Genomic DNA, 27,945 nt, shown 5'->3' with positions numbered 1-27,945 from the left:
TACTTCAAAGACGATTCTCACTTGCTTGTGAAATCCTGCGTTGCCCAGGCAAGGCCTCAGACACACACCAGGGGTTGGAGTCTGCATTGTGTGAGGGCAGGCACAGTCCTTTCAGGTGTGAATGACCACTCCTCCCCTCCCTCCTAGCAGAGATGGCTCATCAGGAAATGCGGGCTACACCCCAACTCCCTTTGTGTCACTGTCTAGTGAGAGGTGCAAACAGCCCAACTGTCAAACTGACCCAGACAGGGAATCCACAAACAAGGCACAGTCACAGAATGGTTTAAGCAAGAAAATGCTCACTTTCTAAAAGTGGCATTTTCGAACACACAATCTCAAAACCAACTTTACTAAAAGATGTATTTTTAAATTGTGAGCTCAGGGACCCCAAACTCCACCTGTCCATCTGCTCTCAAAGGGAATCTACGCTTTAATCATTTATAAAGGTAGCCCCCATGTTAACCTATGAGAGAGATAGGTCTTGCAACAGTGAAAACCGAATTTGGCAGTATTTCACTGTTAGGACATATAAACCATATTACTATATGTCCTACCTTAACCATACACTGCACCCTGCCCATGGGGCTACCTAGGGGTGTCTTACATGTAAGAAAAGGGAAGGTTTAGGCCTGTCACACACAGACACTGCGGTGGCAGGTCTGAGACATGATTACAGGGCTACTTATGTGGGTGGCACAACCAGTGCTGCAGGCCCACTAGTAGCATTTGATTTACAGGCCCTGGGCACCTCTAGTGCACTTTACTAGGGACTTACCAGTAAATCAAATATGCCAATCATGGATAAACCAATCAACAGTACAATTTACCTAGGGGGACTTGAACTTTAGCACTGATTAGCAGTGGTAAAGTGCACAGAGACAATAAACCAGCAAAAACAGAGTCCAAAACCAGGAGGTCAGAAGGCAAAAAGACAGGGGAGACACGCCAAAAAGCTTCCAGGTCTAACAGTGTGTATTAACCCTTCACTGGCACAGAGAGCAGCACAGAGTGTATTAACCCTTCACTAGCACAGTGAGCATTACAGTGTGTATTAACCCTTCACTAGCACAGAGAGCAGCACAGTGTGTATTAACTCTTCACTAGCACAGAGAGCAGCACAGTGTGTATTAACCCTTCACTAGCACAGAGAGCAGAACAGTGTGTATTAACCCTTCACTGGCACAGAGAGCTGCACAGCGTGTATTAACCCTTCACTAGCACAGAGAGCTGCACAGTGTGTATTAACCCTTCACTAGCACAGAGAACAGCACAGTGTGTATTAACCCTTCACTAGCACAGAGAGCAGCACAGTGTGTATTAACCCCTCACTAGCACAGAGAGCTACACTGTGTATTAACCCTTCACTAGCACAGAGAGCAGCACAGTGTGTATTAACCCTCCACTAGCACATAGAGCTACACAGTGTGTATTAACCCTTCACTAGCACAGAGAGCAGCACAGTGTGTATTAACCCTTCACTAGCATAAAGAGCAGCAGTGTGTATTAAACCTTCAGTAGCACAGAGCAGCAGTGTGTATTAACCCTTCACTAGCACAGAGAGCTGCACAGTGTGTATTAACCCTTCACTAGCATAAAGAGCAGCAGTGTGTATTAACCCTTCACTAGCACAGAGAGCAGCACAGTGTGTATTAACCCTTCACTAGCACAGAGAGCAGCACAGTGTGTATTAACCCTTCACTAGCACAGAGAGCAACACAGTGTATATTAACCCTTTACTGGCACAGAGAGCAACACAGATTAAACCTTTACTGGCAATGAGAGCAACACAGTGTGTATTAACCCTTTACTGGCAATGAGAGCAACACAGTGTGTATTAACCCTTTACCGGCAATGAGAGCAACACAGTGTGTATCGACCCTTCACTAGCACAGAGAGCAGCACAGTGTGTATTAACCCTTCACTAGCACAGAGAGCTGCACAGTGTGTATTAACCCTTCACTAGCACAGAGAGCTGCACAGTGTGTATTAACCCTTCACTAGCACAGAGAGCTGCACAGTGTGTATTTACCCTTCACTAGCACAGAGAGCTGCACAGTGTGTATTAACCCTTCACTGGCACAGAGAGCAGCACAGTGTGTATTAACCCTTCACTGGCAAACTGAGCAGCACAGTGTGTATTAACCCTTCACTGGCACAGAGAGCAACACAGTGTGTATTAACCCTTCACAAGCACAGAGAGCAGCACAGTGTGTATTAACCCTTCACTGGAACAGAGAGCAGCACAGTGTGTATTAACCCTTCACTGGCACAGAGAGCAACACAGTGTGTATTAACCCTTCACAAGCACAGAGAGCAGCACAGTGTGTATTAACCCTTCACTGGAACAGAGAGCAGCACAGTGTGTATTAACCCTTCACTGGAACAGAGAGCAGCACAGTGTGTATTAACCCTTCACTGGCACAGAGAGCAACACAGTGTGTATTAACCCTTCACAAGCACAGAGAGCAGCACAGTGTGTATTAACCCTTCACTGGAACAGAGAGCAGCACAGTGTGTATTAACTCTTCACTAGCACAGAGAGCAGCACAGTGTGTATTAACCCCTTCACTAGCACAGAGAGCAGCACAGTGTGTATTAACCCTTCACTAGCACAGAGAGCAGCACAGTGTGTATTAACCCTTCACTAGCACAGAGAGCAGCACAGTGTATTAACCCTTCACTAGCACAGAGAGCAGCACAGTGTGTATTAACCCTTCACTAGCACAGAGAGCAGCACAGTGAGTATTAACCCTTCACTAGCACAGAGAGCAGCACAGTGTGTATTAACCCTTCACTAGCACAGAGAGCAGCACAGTGTGTATTAACCCTTTACTAGCACAGAGAGCAGCACAGTGTGTATTAACCCTTCACTAGCACAGAGAGCTGCACAGTGTGTATTACCCCTTCACTAGCACAGAGAGCTGCACAGTGTGTATTAACCCTTCACTAGCACAGAAAGCAGCACAGTGTGTATTAACCCTTCACTAGCACAGAGAGCTGCACAGTGTGTATTAACCCTTCAATAGCACAGAGAGCTGCACAGTGTGTATTAACCCTTCACTGGTACAGAGAGCAACACAGTGTGTATTAACCCTTTACTGGCACAGAGAGCAACACAGTATTAACCTTTTACTGGCAATGAGAGCAGCACTGTGTGTATTAACCCTTCACTAGCACAGGGAGCAGCACAGTGTGTATTAACCCTTCACTAGCACAGAGAGTAGAACAGTGTGTATTAACCATTCACTAGCAAAAAGAGAGCAGCACAGTGTGTGTTAACCCTTCGCTAAACACAGAGAGCTACACAGTGTGTATTAACCCTTCACTAGCACAGAGAGCAGCACAGTGTGTATTAACCCTTCACTAGCACAGAGAGCAGTACAGTGTGTATTAACCCTTCACTAGCACAGAGAGCAGTACAGTGTGTATTAACCCTTCACTAGCACAGAGAGCTATACACTGTGTATTAACCCTTCACTAGCACAGAGAGCAGCACAGTGTGTATTAACCCTTCACTAGCACAGAAGGCAGCACAGTGTGTATTAACCCTTCACCAGCAAAGAGAGCTGCACAGTGTGTATTAACCCCTCACCAGCACAGAGAGCAGCACAGTGTGTATTAACCCCTTCACTAGCACAGAGAGCAGCACAGTGTGTATTAACCCTTCACTAGCACAGAGAGCTGCACTGTGTGTATTAACCCTTCACTAGCACAGAGAGCAGAACAGTGTGTATTAACCCTTCACTAGCACAGATAGGAGCACAGTGTGTATTAACCCTTCACTGGCACAGAGAGCAGCACAATGTGTATTAAACCTTCACTAACAGAGCGGCACAGTGTGTATTAACCCTTCATTAGCACAGAGAGCAACAGTGTATTAACCCTTCACTAGCACAGAGAGCTGCACAGTGTGTATTAACCCTTCACTAGCACAAAGAGCAACAGTGTGTATTAACCCTTCACTAGTACAGAGAGCAGCACAGTGTGTATTAACCCTTCAATAACACAGAGCAGCACAGTGTGTTATTAACCCTTCACTAGCACAGAGAGCAACAGTGTGTATTAACCCTTCACTAGTACAGAGAGCAGCACAGTGTGTATTAACCCTTCACTAACAGAGCAGCACAGTGTGTATTAACCCTTCACTAGTACAGAGAGCAGCACAGTGTGTATTAACCCTTCACTAACAGAGCAGCACAGTGTGTATTAACCCTTCACTAGTACAGAGAGCAGCACAGTGTGTATTAACCCTTCAATAACACAGAGCAGCACAGTGTGTATTAACCCTTCACAAGCACAGAAAACAGCACCGTGTGTATTAACCCTTCACTAGCACAGAGAGCAGCACAGTGTGTATTAACCCTTCACTAGCAGAGAGCAGCACAGTGTGTATTAACCCTTCACAAGCACAGAAAACAGCACCGTGTGTATTAACCCTTCACTAGCACAGAGAGCAGCACAGAGTGTATTAACCCTTCACTAGCAGAGAGCAGCACAGTGTGCATTAACCCTTCACTGGCACAGAGAGCAGCACAGTGTGTATTAACCCTTCAATAACACAGAGCAGCACAGTGTGTATTAACCCTTCACTAGCACAGAAAACAGCGCCATGTGTATTAACCCTTCACTAGCACAGAAAACAGCACTGTGTGTATTAACCCTTCACTAGCACAGAGAGCAGCACAGTGTGTATTAACCCTTCACTGGCAAACTGAGCAGCACAGTGTGTATTAACCCTTCACTAGCACAGAGAGCAGCACAGTGTGTATTAACCCTTCACTAGCACAGAGAGCAGCACAGTGTGTATTAACCCTTCACTGGCAAACTGAGCAGCACAGTGTGTATTAACCCTTCACTGGCACAGAGAGCAACACAGTGTGTATTAACCCTTCACTGGCACAGAGAGCAGCACAGTGTGTATTAACCCTTCACTGGCACAGAGAGCAGCACAGTGTGTATTAACCCTTCACTAGCACAGAGAGCAGCACAGTGTGTATTAACCCTTCACTAGCACAGAGAGCAGCACAGTGTGTATTAACCCTTCACTAGCACAGAGAGCAGCACAGTGTGTATTAACCCTTCACTAGCACAGAGAGCAGCACAGTGTGTATTAACCCTTCACTAGCACAGAGAGCAGCACAGTGTGTATTAACCCTTCACTAGCACAGAGAGCAGCACAGTGTGTATTAACCCTTCACTAGCACAGAGAGCAGCACAGTGTGTATTAACCCTTCACTAGCACAGAGAGCAGCACAGTGTGTATTAACCCTTCACTAGCACAGAGAGCAGCACAGTGTGTATTAACCCTTCACTAGCACAGAGAGCAGCACAGTGTGTATTAACCCTTCACTAGCACAGAGAGCAGCACAGTGTGTATTAACCCTTCACTAGCACAGAGAGCAGCACAGTGTGTATTAACCCTTCACTAGCACAGAGAGCAGCACAGTGTGTATTAACCCTTCACTAGCACAGAGAGCTGCACAGTGTGTATTACCCCTTCACTAGCACAGAGAGCTGCACAGTGTGTATTACCCCTTCACTAGCACAGAGAGCTGCACAGTGTGTATTAACCCTTCACTAGCACAGAAAGCAGCACAGTGTGTATTAACCCTTCACTAGCACAGAGAGCTGCACAGTGTGTATTAACCCTTCACTGGTACAGAGAGCAGCACAGTGTGTATTAACCCTTCACTAGCAGAGAGAGCAGCACAGTGTGTATTAACCCTTCACTAGCAGAGAGCAGCACAGTGTGTATTAACCCTTCACTAGCACAGAGAGCTGCACAGTGTGTATTAACCCTTCACTAGCACAGAGAGCTGCACAGTGTGTATTAACCCTTCACTAGCACAGAAAGCAGCACAGTGTGTATTAGCCCTTCACTAGCACAGAGAGCTGCACAGTGTGTATTAACCCTTCACTGGTACAGAGAGCAACACAGTGTGTATTAACCCTTTACTGGCACAGAGAGCAACAAAGTATTAACCTTTTACTGGTAATGAGAGCAACACAGTGTGTATTAACCCTTTACTGGCAATGAGAGCAGCACAGTGTGTATTAACCCTTCACTAGCACAGAGAGCAGCACAGTGTGTATTAACCCTTCACTAGTACAGAGAGCAGCACAGTGTGTATTAACCCTTCACTAACAGAGCAGCACAGTGTGTATTAACCCTTCACTAGTACAGAGAGCAGCACAGTGTGTATTAACCCTTCAATAACACAGAGCAGCACAGTGTGTATTAACCCTTCACTAGCACAGAAAACAGCACCGTGTGTATTAACCCTTCACTAGCACAGAGAGCAGCACAGTGTGTATTAACCCTTCACTAGCAGAGAGCAGCACAGTGTGTATTAACCCTTCACTAGCACAGAGCGCAGCACAGTGTGTATTAACCCTTCACCAGCACAGAGAGCAGCACAGTGTGTATTAACCCTTCACCAGCACAGAGAGCAGCACAGTGTGTATTAACCCTTCACCAGCACAGAGAGCTGCACAGTGTGTATTAACCCTTCACCAGCACAGAGAGCTGCACAGTGTGTATTAACCCTTCACCAGCACAGAGAGCAGCACAGTGTGTATTAACCCTTCACTAGCACTGAGGGCAACACAGTGTGTATTAACCCTTCACTAGCACAGAGAGCTGCACAGTGTGTATTAACCCTTCACTAGGAAAGGGAGCAGTACAGTGTGTATTAACCCTTCACTAGCACAGAGAGCAGCATAGTGTGAATTAACCCCCTTCACTAGCACAGAGAGCTACACAGTGTGTATTAACCCTTCACCAGCACAGAGAGTAACACAGTGTGTATTAACCCTTCACTAGCACAGAGAGCAGCACAGTGTGTATTAACCCTTCACTATCACAGAGAGCAGCATAGTGTGAATTAATCCTTCACTGGCACAGAGAAGCACAGTGTGTATTAACCCTTCACTAGCACAGAGAGCAGCACAGTGTGTATTAACCCTTCACTAGCACAGAGAGCAGCACAGTGTGTATTAACCCTTCACTGGCACAGAGAGCAGCACAGTGTGTATTAACCCTTCACTGGCACAGAGAGCTGCACAGTGTGTATTAACCCTTCACTAGCACAGAGAGCTGCACAGTGTGTATTAACCCTTCACTGGCACAGAGAGCAGCACAGTGTGTATTAACCCTTCACTAGCACAGAGAGCAGCACAGTGTGTATTAACCCTTCACTGGCACAGAGAGCAGCACAGTGTGTATTAACCCTTCACTAGCACAGAGAGTAGCACAGTGTGTATTAACCCTTCACTAGCACAGAGAGCAGCACAGTGTGTATTAACCCTTCACTAGCACAGAGAGCAGCACAGTATGTATTAACCCTTCACTAGCACAGAGAGCAGCACACTGTGTATTAACCCCTTCACTGGCACAGAGAGCAGCACAGTGTGTATTAACCCCTTCACTAGCACAGAGAGCAGCACACTGTGTATTAACCCCTTCACTGGCACAGAGAGCAGCACAGTGTGTATTAACCCCTTCACTGGCACAGAGAGCAGCACAGTGTGTATTAACCCTTCACTAGCACAGAGAGCAGCACAGTGTGTATTAACCCTTCACTAGGAAAGGGAGCAGTACAGTGTGTATTAACCCTTCACTAGCACAGAGAGCAGCATAGTGTGAATTAACCCCCTTCACTAGCACAGAGAGCTACACAGTGTGTATTAACCCTTCACCAGCACAGAGAGTAACACAGTGTGTATTAACCCTTCACTAGCACAGAGAGCAGCACAGTGTGTATTAACCCTTCACTATCACAGAGAGCAGCATAGTGTGAATTAATCCTTCACTGGCACAGAGAAGCACAGTGTGTATTAACCCTTCACTAGCACAGAGAGCAGCACAGTGTGTATTAACCCTTCACTAGCACAGAGAGCAGCACAGTGTGTATTAACCCTTCACTGGCACAGAGAGCAGCACAGTGTGTATTAACCCTTCACTGGCACAGAGAGCTGCACAGTGTGTATTAACCCTTCACTAGCACAGAGAGCTGCACAGTGTGTATTAACCCTTCACTGGCACAGAGAGCAGCACAGTGTGTATTAACCCTTCACTAGCACAGAGAGCAGCACAGTGTGTATTAACCCTTCACTGGCACAGAGAGCAGCACAGTGTGTATTAACCCTTCACTAGCACAGAGAGTAGCACAGTGTGTATTAACCCTTCACTAGCACAGAGAGCAGCACAGTGTGTATTAACCCTTCACTAGCACAGAGAGCAGCACAGTATGTATTAACCCTTCACTAGCACAGAGAGCAGCACACTGTGTATTAACCCCTTCACTGGCACAGAGAGCAGCACAGTGTGTATTAACCCCTTCACTAGCACAGAGAGCAGCACACTGTGTATTAACCCCTTCACTGGCACAGAGAGCAGCACAGTGTGTATTAACCCCTTCACTGGCACAGAGAGCAGCACAGTGTGTATTAACCCTTCACTAGCACAGAGAGCAGCACAGTGTGTATTAACCCTTCACTAGCACAGAGAGCTGCACACTGTAAGTTAAACAGCACTTACTTTCCCATTGCCTGGCACAAGCAGGTGAATAAAATGCATTAACATAACAACAACATTTATAACAATTATAAACTATTTAAGAAGACCAGAAAGTGACTAAAACGTTTATCACACAATACACACAGCCTGATTCACTCACCCAGCAGCAGCTGCACAGGAAGTAAATGGGAGGGGAAAAAAGAGCAGTTCAATACTGAACTACATCTCCCAGAATACATGCAGAGAAGTCACATGTTAATCAGCAGCCAATCAGACAAAATAAAATATGCAACCATTTCAAAGACAAATTGGATGCTTTTTAACATTGTTTAAATGCTGCAAATTCATAAAATTAGTAACTGAGCTCATTGTCACTGTCATATCCTCTACTAGTGCATTACAGCTACACTATATACATAAAGCTACACAATATATATTAGCACTTTCACTAGCACTGAGCACATTGTCACTATCATATCCTCTACTAGTGCATTACAGCTACACTATATACATAAAGCTACACTATATATATTAGCACTTTCACTAGCACTGAGCCCATTGTCACTGCCATATTCTCTACTAGTGCATTACAGCTACACTATATACATAAAGCTACACAATATATATTAGCACTTTCACTAGCACTGAGCACATTGTCACTGTCATATCCTCTACTAGTGCATTACAGCTACACTATATACATAAAGCTACACAATATATATTAGCACTTTCACTAGCACTGAGCCCATTGTCACTGTCATATCCTCTACTAGTGCATTACAGATACACTATATACATAAAGCTACACAATATATATTAGCACTTTCACTAGCACTGAGCACATTGTCACTGTCATATCCTCTACTAGTGCATTACAGCTGCACTATATACATAAAGCTACACAATATATATTAGCACTTTCACTAGCACTGAGCCCATTGTCACTGTCATATCCTCTACTAGTGCATTACAGCTACACTATATACATAAAGCTACACAATATATATTAGCACTTTCACTAGCACTGAGCACATTGTCACTGTCATATCCTCTACTAGTGCATTACAGCTACACTATATACATAAAGCTACACAATATATATTAGCACTTTCACTAGCACTGAGCACATTGTCACTGTCATATCCTCTACTAGTGCATTACAGCTACACTATATACATAAAGCTACACAATATATATTAGCACTTTCACTAGCACTGAGCACATTGTCACTGTCATATCCCCTACTAGTGCATTACAGCTACACAATATATATTAGCACTTTCACTAGCACTGAGCACATTGTCACTGTCATATCCTCTACTAGTGCATTACAGCTGCACTATATACATAAAGCCACACAATATATATTAGCGCTTTCACTAGCACTGAGCCCATTGTCACTGTCATATCCTCTACTAGTGCATTACAGCTACACTATATACATAAAGCTACACAATATATATTAGCACTCTCACTAGCACTGAGCACATTGTCACTGTCATATCCTCTACTAGTGCATTACAGCTACACTATATACATAAAGCTACACAATATATATTAGCACTTTCACTAGCACTGAGCCCATTGTCACTGTCATATCCTCTACTAGTGCATTACAGCTACACTATATACATAAAGCTACACAATATATATTAGCACTTTCACTAGCACTGAGCACATTGTCACTGTCATATCCTCTACTAGTGCATTACAGCTACACTATATACATAAAGCTACACAATATATATTAGCACTTTCACTAGCACTGAGCACATTGTCACTGTCATATCCTCTACTAGTGCATTACAGCTACACTATATACATAAAGCTACACAATATATATTAGCACTTTCACTAGCACTGAGCACATTGTCACTGTCATATCCTCTACTAGTGCACTACAGCTGCACTATATACATAAAGCTACACAATATATATTAGCACTTTTACTGGCACTGAGCACATTGTTACTGTCATATCCTCTACTAGTGCATTACAGCTACACTATATACATAAAGCTACACAATATATATTAGCACTTTCACTAGCACTGAGCCCATTGTCACTGTCATATCCTCTACTAGTGCACTACAGCTGCACTATATACATAAAGCTACACAATATATATTAGCACTTTCACTAGCACTGAGAAGAGAGCTGCACTTTGTATTAACCCCTAGGCTTCACTAGCACAGAAAGCTTCTCAGTGCTTAACCCCTTCACTAACAGAGTGAGGTGCACAGGGTGTTAACTCCTTAAAAAGGGATAAGAAAGTTAAACTTACATGAGTCATGTCAATTTAAACAAATTTCCAATTTACTTTTATCATTAAATTTGCTTTGTCCTCTTGGTATTCTTTGTTGAAAACTAAACCTAGGTAGGCTCATATGCTATTTTCTAAGCCCTTGAAGGCCGCCTCTTATCTCAGTGTATTTTGACAGTTTTTTTCACAGCTACACAGTGCTAATTCATATGTGCAATATAGATAACATTGTTCTCACTCCTGTGGATTAGCTAAAATGCAACTCTGTCAAAAGCACTGAGATAGGGGGCAGTTTACAAACGCTTAGATACAAGGTAATCACAGAGGTAAAAAGTATAATAATATAACAGTGTTGGTTATGCAAAACTGGTAAATGGGTAATAAAGGGATTATCTTTGTTTGTTTTTTAAACAATAAACTTTCTGGAGTAGACTGTACCCTTAAATTAACATCTATTTTTAAATTAACTGTTTTTCTTTGTATCCTTTGTTGACATCAATATGTACATATCCTGCACTATTGGGGGCTAGCTGGGGATTGGTGGGTAAAACAGACAAATTAGCAATGGAGAAGCGCTAATATAACCCCTTAGGGGGGATAATCTGCTAAAGGTGGAATCTATAGGTATTACGAAAATAAAATAAATTTAAAATAAGTAAATTTAATTCAAATACAATTTAAAAAAGTAAGTTCCACATTAAAAAACAATTTTCATATTAGAAAAGCAATGTTCACAATGGATAAAAATGGAAAGAATTTAAAATTTCTTTTAAAATAAACAATAGGCAAATCGATAGCTATGTAATTATGTAATTAATAAAGACGATATCTATGTGGTTAGTAACCTAAGATGCCTATATAAGAAGATTAAAGTTCAGAATAGCTATACAAGATTAGATTGTACTACGTGCCACATAAGGTCCCAAATAGGGTGTGAATCTAATAGAATGGGATGTTACAGTTTATGTCCAAAATAAATGAATAAATACAATAATGTCCAAAAAATGTCCAAAGTAAGTGTCCAGAATGTGTCCAAAATATGTAAATTGGTGAGTCCGTAAAAAAAGAAAATGATATAAAAAGTGGTAAAAAAAATAAAAAGTGTTAAAATATAAAAAATACTGGTCCAAAAAAGTAGAGGTGAAGTGTCCGTTAACAAAAATAAGGTGTACACCTAAAAATATAAATAAAATGAGTCACTTGAAAGTCTTTGTGAAAAAAGTGTGAACGTTCTTTAACTGTGTAAAGTTACTTGTATAATCCCAAAATAAGTGATATCCTAAAAGGAAGTAATCTGCAACGATCTTTTGGATATAATTTCTCAGAGTGTAGAGTGTCTTTCGATGTCCTATGAAGAAATGACAAACATAGTGCAATATCGCTACTATCTGAAATAAAATAAGTATTATGCTTACCAATGAATGGAACCTGAGCCGTAATACCAGTAGTGCCTACACGTTTCAGTCCTAGAACAGGACCTTTCTCAAGACTGATAACGGCTTAATGAAAATCGTACCTTAAATAGGGTCACCCAGCCAATTGCTGTATCTTAAAAGTTGCGCCAAAAACTTATTAGTTCCCCGGATGTGATACTCCATCTGTTTTAACTTCTGCCTCCCTTAACCATATGCCCAACCGGAAGTCGATCCCCAGGTTACACCACATCCGGTAGACATCGTAACCGGATGTTGTGCCTTATCCTGTTTGTGTATTTCCGGACTTTCGCTATCAAAATCTTGGAGATTATATCCGGTTGGGTATACAGGGAGTGCAGAATTATTAGGCAAGTTGTATTTTTGAGGATTAATTTTATTATTGAACAACAACCATGTTCTCAATGAACCCAAAAAACTCATTAATATCAAAGCTGAATATTTTTGGAAGTAGTTTTTAGTTTGTTTTTAGTTATAGCTATTTTAGGGGGATATCTGTGTGTGCAGGTGACTATTACTGTGCATAATTATTAGGCAACTTAACAAAAAACAAATATATACCCATTTAAATTATTTATTTTTACCAGTGAAACCAATATAACATCTCAACATTCACAAATATACATTTCTGATATTCAAAAACAAAACAAAAACAAATCAGTGACCAATATAGCCACCTTTCTTTGCAAGGACACTCAAAAGCCTGCCATCCATGGATTCTGTCAGTGTTTTGATCTGTTCACCATCAACATTGCGTGCAGCAGCAACCACAGCCTCCCAGACACTGTTCAGAGAGGTGTACTGTTTTCCCTCCTTGTAAATCTCACATTTGATGATGGACCACAGGTTCTCAATGGGGTTCAGATCAGGTGAACAAGGAGGCCATGTCATTAGATTTTCTTCTTTTATACCCTTTCTTGCCAGCCACGCTGTGGAGTACTTGGACGCGTGTGATGGAGCATTGTCCTGCATGAAAATCATGTTTTTCTTGAAGGATGCAGACTTCTTCCTGTACCACTGCTTGAAGAAGGTGTCTTCCAGAAACTGGCAGTAGGACTGGGAGTTGAGTTTGACTCCATCCTCAACCCGAAAAGGCCCCACAAGCTCATCTTTGATACCAGCCCAAACCAGTACTCCACCTCCACCTTGCTGGCGTCTGAGTCGGACTGGAGCTCTCTGCCCTTTACCAATCCAGCCACGGGCCCATCCATCTGGCCCATCAAGACTCACTCTCATGTCATCAGTCCATAAAACCTTAGAAAAATCAGTCTTGAGATATTTCTTGGCCCAGTCTTGACGTTTCAGCTTTTGTGTCTTGTTCAGTGGTGGTCGTCTTTCAGCCTTTCTTACCTTGGCCAAGTCTCTGAGTATTGCACACCTTGTGCTTTTGGGCACTCCAGTGATGTTGCAGCTCTGAAATATGGCCAAACTGGTGGCAAGTGGCATCTTGGCAGCTGCACGCTTGACTTTTCTCAGTTCATGGGCAGTTATTTTGCGCCTTGGTTTTTCCACACGCTTCTTGCGACCCTGTTGACTATTTTGAATGAAACGCTTGATTGTTAGATGATCACGCTTCAGAAGCTTTGCAATTTTAAGAGTGCTGCATCCCTCTGCAAGATATCTCACTATTTTTGACTTTTCTGAGCCTGTCAAGTCCTTCTTTTGACCCATTTTGCCAAAGGAAAGGAAGTTGCCTAATAATTATGCACACCTGATATAGGGTGTTGATGTCATTAGACCACACCCCTTCTCATTACAGAGATGCACATCACCTAATATGCTTAATTGGTAGTAGGCTTTCGAGCCTATACAGCTTGGAGTAAGACAACATGCATAAAGAGGATGATGTGGTCAAAATACTAATTTGCCTAATAATTCTGCACACAGTTTATGTTAGATGGAGTGAGAGTCACACCAAAGGACCAATATATAATATAATTATTTATTAAAAACAAATTAGGACCTTCATGCACTAACGTACGCGTGACATAGGGGCATGAAAACGGCGCCAAAGACGGGCTGAGCGAGACGCCACTGAACAGGCGATCTCGCAGAGGGTACAGTCCGATACAAGTGGGGCCGCTAGGAGGGGGCTGATTGTTTGCCGGGATCCACAGTCGGCGGGATAAGGACTCACCTAGTAGTCCAAACTCACAGGCGTACTAGTCCAGCTCCTTAGGTGGAGTGTGTGAGGGGGAGGAGGCGGTACAAGGTATAGTGAAAAGTTGTCCTATTTTCTTTCTATGCTCGCTCCACTGCATTGTTGTGTACTGTGTTCACTGCCTTGTATGCTGCTCCTCCTCTCATGCACACTTACCGGGAGCTGGTTCCAATTTTTGGAAGTGTGGAGCTATTTTGCTGCACTAGATATGCAGTTTTAAACCCCCTTATAATTAAATAGGATCTGTGGAGCTGAGTTAACTGTGTCATGGCCCATACTGTGCACGCCTCAATCTTTTTTTAATATGATTCATATATTTAAGTACCTAATAGAAAAGGTCCCATAATATAGACCTTTAAGCCTAAAACCCCCCCCCAAAAAAACGAATCTTAATCAGCATTACCAACAAGGAACGCAGGGGTTAAGCAGCGAGCTGGGCTGCTGTAAAAGGTCCAGCTTGTATAACTTGGCACATTGGTGCCACAATGTTTGTGAGTACCCTGCACTTCATTTTTTATCTCAGTAATTGTGACTTTTTTTATGGATCCACACATGGGTGGCATATGCCTGTTTTTCTTCTCATCCTTTATGAGGTCAAGTGGCGTCTATTCTGGAAACAGCGAGCTGGACTGCTGTTAAAGGCCCAGCCTGCCTTGTTAGGCACATTAACGTGCCGCTACTTTTGTGAGCACCCTGTGTTAGCTCAGCTCTAAATAACAGACGTGCATAAATAGATTCACACATGTATCTTGTATTCTCTGCTTCTTTTTATATACATATGGCTTCCCTTCATCATCTCCGTCTGACGTGAGCTGGGGTCACTGATAACTGTGGAAAACAGCGAGCTGGGCTGCTGCTGCTGAAGGTCCAGCCTGTATCTAGTGGCACGACAGAGTGCCTAATAAATGTGTGAGTACCCTGGGTATTGCAATACTGGGACGAAGTGGGGAGTTGCAGATACACACATGTGGTGGTCTCTTGTTTTTTCTCTCTATAGCCTGGATATCTTGGGTCTGGCTTCATAAAGATCTACACCATATCTGCTGAGTTGATATCAAAGGAAAGAGAAAAGCAGAAGTGGGCTCTTACCTCTCGCTACTCTTAAAAAAGTCTGGAAAGAATTAAATAACAGCGGGACTTGGTGCTTTCTAAGTGAACTTACTTGAGTATTGTTTTTACTTTTTGCTCCTCTTCCTTATCACCCCTTCCCTTCCCTGATTTAAGAATGTAAAAACTGCTATTTTTGATAACCTTTTTATAGCATACTTAAATAGAGTCATAAGTGATCCGATGCATGTATTTTCCTCTTAAACTGTTTAACAGGAATTAGATTCTCTAGTGTTTCCAGTTCAGAAGTGGGATATAAACAAATTATAATCTCATATTTAAGGCTAAGCTATCAGAATTAAGTTATAGGGCCAAACAGAAGGATTAAATTCCTCTGCAACCATCCTTTATGGATACATTTCTCTCTCCCCCCCCCCCAATAACAGAGCAGTAAATATGGCGGGTAGAAGGCAGCAAGATAAAAGGACAATTAGGCGCCGCATTGAAAACAGCCAGGAGCCTCCGCAGGATAGTACGGTAGATCTAAGTAACAGCTCTGAATTACTGAAACAAATGAGTGAGCTTTTCTTACACAAATTTGAGGCAATCCAGACGAGTGTAGACACATTATCAAAAGAGATTAAGCAGATGATAACTAGAATTGGATTAGCAGAACAGCGTATCTCAGATTTAGAGGATAGGGACATAGAGAAAGATAAAGATTTAGTATATATTCAAAAACAAGTTAAATTTCTAAGTGAGAAGGTGGAAGATCTAGAGAACAGGTCAAGGAGGAACAATGTAAGAGTGATTGGAGTCTCGGAAGCATTATCTGAGAAGGATCTAATACACTTTGCATCAATACAACTACCCTCTTTATTAAACATTACTGAGTCAAATTGCACTTTCACAGTAGAGAGAGCACACAGGATAGGCACTTTAAGGAATCAGGAAGATGGCAAAAATAGACCAAGACCAATTATTATTAAATACCTAAACTTTCAAGAAAAAGTTAAGATCTTACAAGCATTTAGATCACAGAAAGAAGTGCTTTTTCAAAATAGGAAAATATTAATTTTTTAGGATTTCGCATATGAGACCTCTAATAAGAGGAAGCTCTGTGCTACAATTTGCTCACGTCTGATTCAGGAAGGGAGGGTAGTCAGGCTTCTATATCCGGCCAGAATTAGTATCCAGACTAAGGAAGGGTTCAGGACTTTTGAGAATCCTCAAGATTTGGAAAACTTTTTGAGAATTGAGCAAAGGTGAGGTGCTCAGGTAGCGATTATAGGTTTATCATTGTAGGCAGGTATATTAGGATGCTAACTATACTATTAGGGATTGCTAATAAATGTAATTACAAATGTTATGGTAAATTGGGGTGTGAACAAGGAGGGCTATGTTGTTGTGTGTTTTTTTTTTTCCTATCCCCCCTACCTCTTTATTATCTCTGTGCTAGAACTAGGAAAATAAAGACTAATATTGGTGGAGGCTTGTAGATTTGGATCTTGGAATGTGGGAGGGTTTACTTCCCCAGTTAAAAGGAAAGCAATATTACAACATTTAAATAAGCTTAAAATAGATATTGATCTACTGCAAGAGACTCATTTAAATGAGTTGGAAAGTCAAAAACTTAAATGGGGCTGGGTAGGGGAAGTAGTATATTCGGCAGGTTCACAGCGAAAGAGAGGGGTAGCTATAGTCTTCAGAAAGACCTTAAAATATAAAATATTGATACGGGAAATTGACCAAAAAGGGAGGTTTATTATACTTGAGTTAGAATTAGGTTCAAAAAGAATAGTATTATGTAATATATATAAAGAAAAACTAATTTTGGGAGTTTTTACAAGTTAAATTATTGGACTATAATCAAAATATAATTCTTGGGGGTGATTTGAATCTGGTAGCTTCTGGAGCTCTAGATAGGAGCCGGAAGGGGAAAGAGGCGCTGTCAGGGTGTAAAGTTACCAAAACGTTTAAGAAATTTTGCTTTAATCTGGGTTTATTGGACATCTGGAGAAATATATATCCTGATAGCAAAGAATTTACTTGCTTATCCAAAGCACATAAATCTTTGTCACGTATTGACATGTTTCTAATTAGTGATAAACTTTTCTCTTTAGCAAAAAAAGCAGAAATTATGCCAATTACTATTTCAGATCACACCACAATTTTATTTTCTATGATAATTAACAAGCCAAAACCGGTAAATAATAGATTCTATTTTCCAATATACTTATATAATAACATAAAATTTTGAAGATTCTTGATAGATAAATGGAGCACTTATTATAATAGAAATAAAGGCTCAGTATCAAATCTAGAAATTATTTGGCAAGCCTTTAAGGTGGTAATAAGGGGAGAGATCCTAGCGCATGTAATAAAACTAAAGAGGAAAAATGACTCCTATTGGATCCAAATCACTAAACAAATTACAAATAAGTATCAAAAATATGCTATTGATAATAGTGAAAGTAATTGGCAAGAATACCTAGAAGCTAAAAAACAAAGAGATAGTTGGCATATTTTAAAAGAAACACAGCATGAGCTAAAGAGAAATAGTAATTATATGCAATTTGGAAATAAGATAGGAAAATTCTTGGCCAGATTGGTAAACACACGAAAAACGAATAATACCATATCTTTAATTAAAACTAAACACAAAACATGTACACTTCCTCAAGATATCTTAGAGGAATTTTTGCAATATTTCAAACGGTTATATCAAGACCAATCTATAGATCAGCAAAAGAAAGATCTGTTTTGGAATAGGGTTAAACTTCCCCAAATAGCTAAAGAGGATCTTGACTCTTTAAATTCCCCAATAACGGAAGAGGAGATTAAAAAATCTATAACCAAATTAAAGCTAAATAAAGTTCCAGGACCGGATGACCTCCCAGGTGAATTATATAAAATTCTTGTCGATGAAATTACCCCTATACTATATAAAGTTTTTAATTTTTTTTTTTTTTAGAAAATAAAACACTTTCAAATTGCTTTACGGAATCTAGAATAATACTAATTTATAAACAAGGTAAAAACAGAGAATCAATGGATTCATATAGGCCTATCTCTCTGTTAAACGCCGATTATACAATTATCATACATATATTAGCAAATAGACTTCAAACAGTGATAGGTACATTGATTCACCCAGATCAAACTGGATTTATTAAATATTAAAGGAAAGACAATCATTAAAAATCTAAGGAAATTAGAGATAGAGATTAACTATTGTGAACTAAAGAAGGAAAGGGGAGTAGAGATAACAGAAGATGCTGCGGTTATCTCGATAGATACTCAAAAAGCGTTTGATTCGCTATTATGGGATCATATGTTTACGACTATTTCCAATTTTAGTATTTATGGCAAATTCTCCCAGACTATTGCTTTCCTCTACTCAAACCCAGGGGCGATCTTAAGTGTTAATTTTCTTATGTCAGACAAATTTATTCTATATCGAGGGACAAGACAAGGATGTCCACTATCCCCCTCCTTTTTAATTTGGCCTTAGAGCCCCTAGCAATACTTTTCAGGCAAAAATTGGTAGGGATTAATATTGAAGGACATAGAATTAATCAGGCTATTTATGCAGATGATCTTCTCATTTTTGTTCAAAACCTTAAGTATAATCTACCTATAATTATTGAGGCCCTAGATTCCTTTCAAGCCTTTACTGGCTTTGCGATTAACAAAGAAAAATCTGAACTCATGTGGCCTATCAAATTGAAAGACTCACCAGCAATTCCATTTAAGGAGGCTAAAGATCATATCACATATTTAGGGATAAAATTCTCACCCGACTCAAAGAGATGGTATAGTTTAAATTTTGTACCAGCTATTTTATAATTTAAGGAAGATTTAGAGAGGTGGAGGAAACTGCCCCTATCATTATCAGGCCGAATTCATTTAATCAAAATGGTTTCCCTGCCAAAATTCATTTATATATTTCAGGCTATACCATTACTATTATTGAGGAAAGATCGAGTGCTAATTAATAAACTAATAACACAATTTATTTGGGGGAATAAAAATCCAAGGATAGCACTCAAGCGGATGTTTGCAAGGAAAGAGGCCGTAGGTATGGCTGTACCAGATTTTGAACTATATAATATAGCATCTAACCTAAAATTTGTTTGGGATTGGTTTTCTGATAGGGGTCACTTCTCCTTTCTCTGAATAGAAGGAGCCTTAGCAGCCCCTTATGCTCTTAAAGCTCTGACACATATGCCCCCGAAATTAATCCCCAGAGAAATTAAAGGGCTCTTAATTATAAATCAACCAATACGGGCTTGGCGCAAATTCTGTTTTAGAATAGGGATAAATTATAGAGGGTCATCCTTTTTAGTGATCAGAGGTAATCCTGAATTTGAGGAGGGATATGACTCTGCTAGATTCAAGGCATGGTCAGACTTGGGGATAAACTATATCTCACAGCTTTTTAAAAGAGAAGACAACTGTATTAAAACCTTTGATGACTGTAAAACAGAGTTTAATATCCCAAACCATCTCTTCTTCTCTTATATGCAACTGCGACATTATGCTGAACAGTGTAAGAAAATGAAGTCAATAGAGTGGGATAATGATATACTCAGATAATTAGTCTTTTCCAGGCAGGAAAATTCTCCATTTCATACTCATACCAAGCTTTATCGATGACTCAAGAACAAAGTAACCTGAGATACCTGGAACTAAAATGGAATCAATTTTGTAGAAACCAAGTTGAATTAGATTTAATGAAGAATTCAGGGGCCAGGGTGGTAAAAGCGATGAGGGGAGAATACTTTAGGGAACAACAGGTGAAGATTCTTTTCCAATGTTATTACACACCTGGTTGGCATGCCCGCTGGGATAAACTTAGTAGGAAAATAGTATGTAATAAATGTAAAGTTTATGCAGCGGACATGATCCACCTTTTTTGGTCATGCCCAGTAATACAAAGGTTTTGGGGGAAAATCTCATTTTGGGCTACTAAAATTTTGGAACAATATTTCCATGTAGATAAATATGCAGTATTTTTTGTTGTTGACCCAGGAGGAAGCAGGTCCAAATTATCTATTAATAAACACGGCTGTTCTGATTGGTAGGAAACTTATTTTAAAATATTGGCAGTCTAGTAAAGAACCTACATTTTCTGAATTCAAAAACGGGATAATATATCAAATGTTTTTAGAACAAGCTTCAGTACAGGTACAGATAGATAATAATATCAAGTCTTTTGTTAATAAGTGGGGGGACACTTATCAAGACATTAACACAGGAAACCCAAAAATTGGTTCTTCAACCTTTCAAGAACTCCCTTTTCATATTAGAAGCTAATCTAAGAGGAGAGTGGCAATTTATTTGAGAGGATATATCAGATGAAAGTAGGGGGGACTACTTTTTTTGTTTTTTTTTTGTTTTGATTTTGTTTTGTTTTGTTCCTGGTTTTAATTTTGGTTTTGTTGTCTTGTACGTCCGGTTGTACTATTTTGTGTGTCTCGTTTTTTGGTTTATATTTTATATAGAGAGAAAAATGCCAATACAGAACTTGTAATGTTCAAAGGGAAAAAGTTGCTCTTTTCTTTTTTTTCTTTTTGAAATTGGTTATCAGACCTAACAGACTGTGATACAAAAGTCTATATTAATGATGTATTTAATGTATATGGTACACTGTCTTTTGTGTGTTATACATGGCACCTCTACATTGTTACTTTGCTGTTTTCTTTTTGCAAAACCATACTGTTATATCTTCTTGGCTACAAAAATAATAATAAAAAAAAAACAAATAAAAAAACAAACAAATTAGGAACATGATAAAAACATAATAAAATAATATAATCCCGGACTCAGGTTCAATATGGGTAGGTATACACTTTCAATCCTCTTATTTCACAAAAAAAGTTAGAAAGACTTAAGTACATCGATGTATGTCTCACACGGTTATAGACTTGGATCGACTGCTATAAGAGGATGGAAAAAAAAAAGTTGTGTGGGTGATGTCCAATCCAGAGAGAATTACTTCATTCAGCACTGAGAAAGGGGGGAAATTTACAAAGGCTTAGATACAAGGTAATCACAGAGGTAAAAAAGGAAATGTATGCTTACCTGATTAATTTTTTTTCTTTTACGATATGATGAGTCCATTTATCCTCCTGCTAACAGGAAGTGGCAAAGAGCACCACAGCAGAGCTGTATATATAGATCCTCCCTTCCCACCCAATCCAGTCATTTGACCGAAGTTAGGAAGAGAAAAAAAAAGCCAAAAGGTGCAGAGGTGACTAAAGTTTAACAAAAAATAAAATATACCTGTCTTAAAAATGACAGGGCGGGCCGTGGACTCGTCATATCGTAAAATAAATACATTTATCAGGTAAGCACAAGAGTGGGCCTCTGCCCATCAAATTATCTTGGATACTTCTATCATCGGCAAGGAACTCCTCGTTCCTCCCTGATTATTGATATAAACCACAGTCGTTATATTGTCTGACTGGAATCTGATGAATTTGGCTGAAGCCAACTGAGGCCATGCCTGAAGCACATTGAATATTGCTCTTAATTCCAGAATATTGATTGGAAGTAGAGACTCCACTTGAGTCTGTGGAAACACATCCCCTGGGACAGATGATCCGGCAACAACCACCAAAGAAGAGAGTCTCTGGTCTCTTGATCCAGATTTATCTGAGGAGATAAATTCGCATAGTCCCCATTCCACTGTCCGAGCATGCACAGCTGCAGTGGTCTGAGATGAAAACGAGCAAACGGAATGATGTCCATTGCTGCTACCATCAATCCAATTACCTCCATACACTGAGCCGCTGATGGCCGAGGATTGGAGTGAAGGGCTCGGCAAGTATTTAGAATCTTTGATTTTCTGACCTCCGTCAGAAATATCTTCATGCCTACTGAGTCTATTAGAGTTCTCAAGAATGGAACCCTTGTCCGTGGAACTAGTGAACTCTTTTCTAGGTTCACCTTCCATCCGTGAGTTCTCAGAAAAGACAACACTGTGTCTGTATGAAGCTTCGTCAGATGATAACTTGATGCCTGAATCAAAATATTTTTCCCTCTTTTTTGGGAACTACGAAAAGATTTGAGTAAAATCCCTGTCCCTGTTCTATTCTTGGAACGGGACAAATTACTCCCATAGTGGAGAGGTCTTTTACACAACGTAAGAAAGCCTCTCTTTTTATCTGGTCTACAGACAATCGTGAAAGAAGAAATCTCCCTCCTGGGAGAAAATCCTTGAATTCTACTTGATACCCGTGGGTCACAATTTCCAGTGCCCAGGGGTGCTGAACATCTCTTGCCCAAGCGTGACCTTTACCTCCAGTAATGTCAGAAATTATTTCCTTCAACTCAGGCCCGAATAGTGTCTTCCCTTTGAAAGGAATATCTAAGAGCTTAGATTTAGATGACACATCAGCAGACCGCGATTTTAACCATAACGCTCTATGTGCTAAAATGGCAAATCCTGCATTTTTCGCCGCCAATTTAGCAATCTGAAAGGCGGCATAAAGGGGTCTCAACCTTCAGAGACTCTTCTAGAGCATCAAACCAAAAAGCTGCTGCTGTAGTAACTGGAACAATGCAAGCTGTTGGTTGTAGAAGGAAACCCTGATGAATAAATCATTTCTTTAGAAGACCCTCTAACTTCTTATCCATAGGGTCTTTGAAAGCACAACTGTCTTGAATAGGTATAGTTGTACGCTTAGCCAGGGTAGAAATAGCTCCCTCCACCTTAGGGACCGACTGCCAAGAGTCCCGAATGGTGTCTGATATGGGATACATTTTCTTGAAATTAGGAGGGGTGGAGAATGGTATACCTGGTCTGTCCCATTCCTTCTTTAAAATTTCTGAAATTCTTTTAGGAACCGGAAAAACATCCGTGTAAGTAGGTACCTCTAGATATTTGTCCATTTTACACAATTTCTCTGGTGGTATCACAATAGGGTCACAATCATCCAGAGTCGCTAAAACCTCCCGAAGTAACAAACGGAGGTGTTTAAGCTTAAATTTAAAGGACATGACGTCCGAATCTGTCTGAGGTAACATATTTCCTGAGTCTGAAAGTTCTCCCTTAGACAACAATTCCCTGACCCCCAACTCTGAGCCCTGTGAGGGTACATCAGAAATAGCCAATAAAGCATCAGATGATTCAGTATTCACATTAATACCTGACCTACTGCGTTTACCCTGTAACACTGGTAACTTAGATAATACCTCTGTAAGGGTAGTTAACATAACTGCAGCCATATCCTTTTTTTAAAAAAAATATTTATTTTATACGTGCCAACAGTGCATGTAAGCTTAAACATATTACAAAATAAGAACACCTCGCAGGGCATACATTCCATGATGCAAATTTAATTTGTTCACTCATTTTAAATTATTTCTATTCACTCTACAAACACAATTTCTAGTCACAAAATGGTGCCCAAAAATACCTTTATGACAAGAAGAGGCAGGAGAACGAGAGAGAGAGAGAGAGAGAGAGAGAGAGAGAGAGAGAGAGAGAGAGAGAGAGAGAAAAAAGGAAAACCCCCTCTCCTAAAACCAGTTACCAAACTCCCGCATCACACTTAGGGAGACTTCCCCGAGTGTCATAATTTGCATAAATAAAAAGAGAGAAGCGCTCAACCTGGGAAAGAACAATAGCATAATAACTTGTTCTATGGCTAGTTACCACCCAAGAAGCCACCTCTTTTTGCTCAACATGTGCCTTTCACAGAGAAGAACTTTCCTGTAGCATATCAGTCTGATCCTGACTTCACAGTACAGTCCAGCCCCGAAATACCAGGCAATCCCTCTCTGAACGAGAGAAACAGCAAAACCCCAGACGTATGTTTCAGCCTATTGTGGGCCTTGTCAGTGAGGTGCAGCCATAACCCTCTAGGCACACTGAGCAATGGGTCCACGTCTGAATTCCCGCATCACACTTAGGGAGACTTACTTCCCCGAGTGTCATAATTTGCATAAATAAAAAGAGAGAAGTGCTCAAACTGGGAATGAACAATAGCATAATAGCTTGCTCTATGGCTAGTTACCACCCAAGAAGCAGCCTCTTTATGAGCGTAAAGAGGCTGCTTCTAGGGTGGTAACTAGCCATAGAACAAGCTATTATGCTATTTTTCATTCCCAGGTTGAGCGCTTCTCTCTTTTTATTTATGCAAATTATGACACTTATGGAAGTCTCCCTACATGTTCTGCGGGAATCCAGACGTGGACCCGTTGCTTAGTGTGCCTAGAGGGATATGGCTGCTCCTCACTGATGAGGCCCACAATAGGCTGAAATGTACATCTGGGGTTTTACTGCCTGGTATTTTGGGGATTGGACTGTACTGTGAAGTCAGGATCAGACTGATATGCTTCAGGAAAGTTCTTCTCTGTGAAAGGCACATGTTGAGCAAAAAGAGGCTGCTTCTTGGGTGGTAACTAGCAATAGAACAAGCTATTATGCTATTGTTCGTTCCCAGGTTGAGCGCTTCTCTCTTTTTATTTATGAAAATTATGACACTTATGGAAGTCTCCCTAAGTGTGATGCGGGTATCCAGACGTGGACCTGTTGCTCAGTGTGCCTAGAGGGATATGGCTTCACCTCACTGACGAGGCCCACAATAGGCCGAAACGTACGTCTGGGGTTTTACTGTTTCTCTCGTTCAGAGAGGGATTGCCTGGTATTTTGGGGGTTGGACTGTACTGTGAAGTCAGGATCAGACTGATATGCTTCAGGAAACTTCTTCTCTGTGAAAGGCAAATGTTGAGCAAAAAGAGGCTGCTTCTTGGGTGGTAACTAGCCATAGAACAAGCTATTATGCTATTGTTCGTTCCCAGGTTGATCGCTTCTCCCTTTTTATTTAGACATAACATCAAGTTACAGAACATGACATACATTTTACATACCCAGTATACATGTAGGTTATAGTTGCAATTTAAATTAAACGAATTATGATCACATATGTACCGGATACTGATATTGTGTCTCATGAAATAAAATCAGTTTCCCCTCAGTAATGCCTCTAGTATATAACATGTACAATGCTAAGCATCTATTGCTATAAGAAAAGGTTTATCCACATGATGTGCACATTAAATATATCTCCCAGATGTCAATCATTTGAGACTGATATTCTTGTTGATATAATTCTCTAACACTCTATTCATATAAAGACTCCTTTATTCTGGAAATGTAATTATTTTCTCCCCCATGTAAATCAAATGTGCAACTCCTAACACTGACATATTAATAAACAACACTGGGGGTGCTTTGGTGGTGAATGGTTGTGTAAACTGGTCAGTATGAGGACAGATCTGTATATTCCTGTGTGGTGTTTGTATTCTATCACATTGATATGAGAGAAACTGAGCTGCACATATATAGAGGAACAAAGGACAGCAGGAGAGCACTTCCAATCTGGGTCTTTTATAACTGGGATTAGAAAGTATTATTTACAATAGGATCCTTTTTCATGCTTCTATTTAGAGAGTTTGTCCTCTTTAGGATAATTGTAAAAAGGTTTGTACACTGTGTATATTATGTTTATTTGTGTGTAAATATTTGGTGTTTTGTGATACCCGATTTAAATAAAAACCTTTTTTACACTTTCCAAACATGTGAAAGGTTTCTTCCCTTGTGAATCCTTTCATGATTTTTCAGACTACTCTTGTCTGTAAAACATTTCCCACACTCTGTACATGTGAAAGGCTTTTCTCCTGCATGAATCCTTTCATGAGTTTTCAGATTATTTAATTGTGTAAAACCTTTTCCACACTCTGTACATGTGAACGGTTTTTCTCCTGTGTGAATCCTTTCATGTATTTTCAGACTACTCTTCTCTGTAAAACATTTCCCACACTCTGTACATGTGAACGGCTTTTCTCCTGTGTGAATCCTTACATGATTTTTCAGACTACCCTTCTCTGTAAAACATTTCCCACACTCCGTACATGTGAAAGACTTTTCTCCTGTGTGACTCTTTTCATGAGTTTTCAGATGATTTAATTGTTTAAAACTTTTTCCGCAATCTGTACATGTGAAAGGCTTTTCTCCTGTGTGACTCCTTTCATGACTTTTCAGCTCACTATTTTGTGTAAAACTTTGTCCACACTCTGTACATGTGAAAGGCTTTTCTCCTGTGTGAATCCTTTCATGTCTTTTCAGTTCACTCTTATGTATACAACTTTTTCCACACTCTGTACATGTGAAAGGCTTTTCTCCTGTGTGAATCCTTTCATGCATTTTCAGATTACTTTTTTCTGTAAAACTTTTTCCACACTCTGTACATGTGAACGGCTTTTCTCCTGTGTGAATCCTTTCATGACTTTTCAGACAACTTTTTACTGTAAAACCTTTTCCACACTCTGTACATGTGAACGGCTTTTCTCCTGTGTGACTTCTTTCATGAGTTTTCAGATTAATTTTTTCTGTAAAACTTTTTCCACACTCTGTACATGTGAAAGGCTTTTCTCCTGTGTGACTCCTTTCATGAGTTTTCAGACTACTCTTTTGTGTAAAACATTTTCCACACTGTGTACATGTGAAAGGTTTTTCCCCTGTGTGAATCCTTTCATGACTTTTCAGATGATTCATTTGTGTAAAACATTTGCCGCACTTGGTACATGTGTGTGGTTTCTCACCTGTGTGATTTTTGTGGTGTTCTAGTAGCTGAGACTTCCATCTAAAGCTTTTCTCACATTCTGTACATTTGAAAGGTTTCTCCTTTGTATGAATCATTTGGCTAGACTGAAGACTTTTCCCTTCTTTAATATGTTTTGAAAACTCAGTAAATGTGTGTGGTTTATCCTCTGGGATAATCATGTCACTAGATAAGGCATGAATGTTGTCCTCTTGTTTGATGACTAAATTACTCTCTGTACATAATGACTGCTGCCCAGTTCCTGCCAATTCACTATCGTCTGTTAATATCTTTTGTGATATCCCCAATGTTTGTGAATAGTCATTGGTGTCTAAGATTTTTGGAGATTGCGGTATCATTCTGATGCTTTCTGTAGTGAAGGATGGATATGAACTATTCAAGTGTTTGTCTACATAAAAATAAATTGAATAAAGAAAAATAAGACTGTTTATTCATTATAATATAATCCATCTCAATAAAAAAAAACATTTTTTATACTTAAAAATGCCTTCTGTTTTGTATTATTAAATGTATTTACCTGTAAATCACAAATTAAAAAAGGATGACATCGAATGTAAACATTACTACATCATAGTAAACTACATGACTGAGTTGTGGGTGTTACACACATGGGAACAAGGTAGCCATAAGTGCAGTTATGGATGTTCCATGAGCGAGGTCAGGACGGGGGAAGGTGGAGTTGAAGGTCAGGGGGTGAGGTTAGGCAGTTGTTGGACATGGTCTGTCTAAACGGACAGAGGGGGAGTAGTATTTTTTACCATCCTTCTCAGCTCAATGGGGGTTGCTCCTTCTTTATAACGGTCACTGACACAAATGTACTTAAAAGATGAAGATATAAATATAATAGTTTATATTTGTTTAATGAGTGATCTATTTTCCCAGTAATT

The 27,945-nt window shown here is 40.3% G+C and overlaps 1 protein-coding gene and 1 pseudogene across 1 annotated transcript in view; both read right to left on the bottom strand.

The window, feature by feature from the left end:
• Positions 1-27,945, bottom strand: part of LOC128659786 (gastrula zinc finger protein XlCGF26.1-like) — a 60,815-nt pseudogene that overhangs the window by 32,739 nt on the left and 131 nt on the right.
• The window catches only part of LOC128659788 (zinc finger protein 585A-like), a 168,798-nt gene continuing 166,089 nt past the window's right edge, over positions 25,237-27,945 (bottom strand). Inside the window, exon 3 of the mRNA XM_053713359.1 lies at positions 25,237-27,059. Coding sequence (XP_053569334.1) covers positions 25,999-27,059 — 1,061 coding nt within the window. The 3' untranslated portion in view covers positions 25,237-25,998. The remainder of the gene's footprint in view (positions 27,060-27,945) is intronic.

The sequence above is a fragment of the Bombina bombina genome, chromosome 5, assembly GCF_027579735.1.
Source record: "Bombina bombina isolate aBomBom1 chromosome 5, aBomBom1.pri, whole genome shotgun sequence".
Lineage (NCBI taxonomy): Eukaryota > Metazoa > Chordata > Amphibia > Anura > Bombinatoridae > Bombina > Bombina bombina.
The sequence above is the reverse complement of the archived record's forward strand: the minus strand, read 5'-3'. Positions and strand labels throughout refer to the sequence as shown.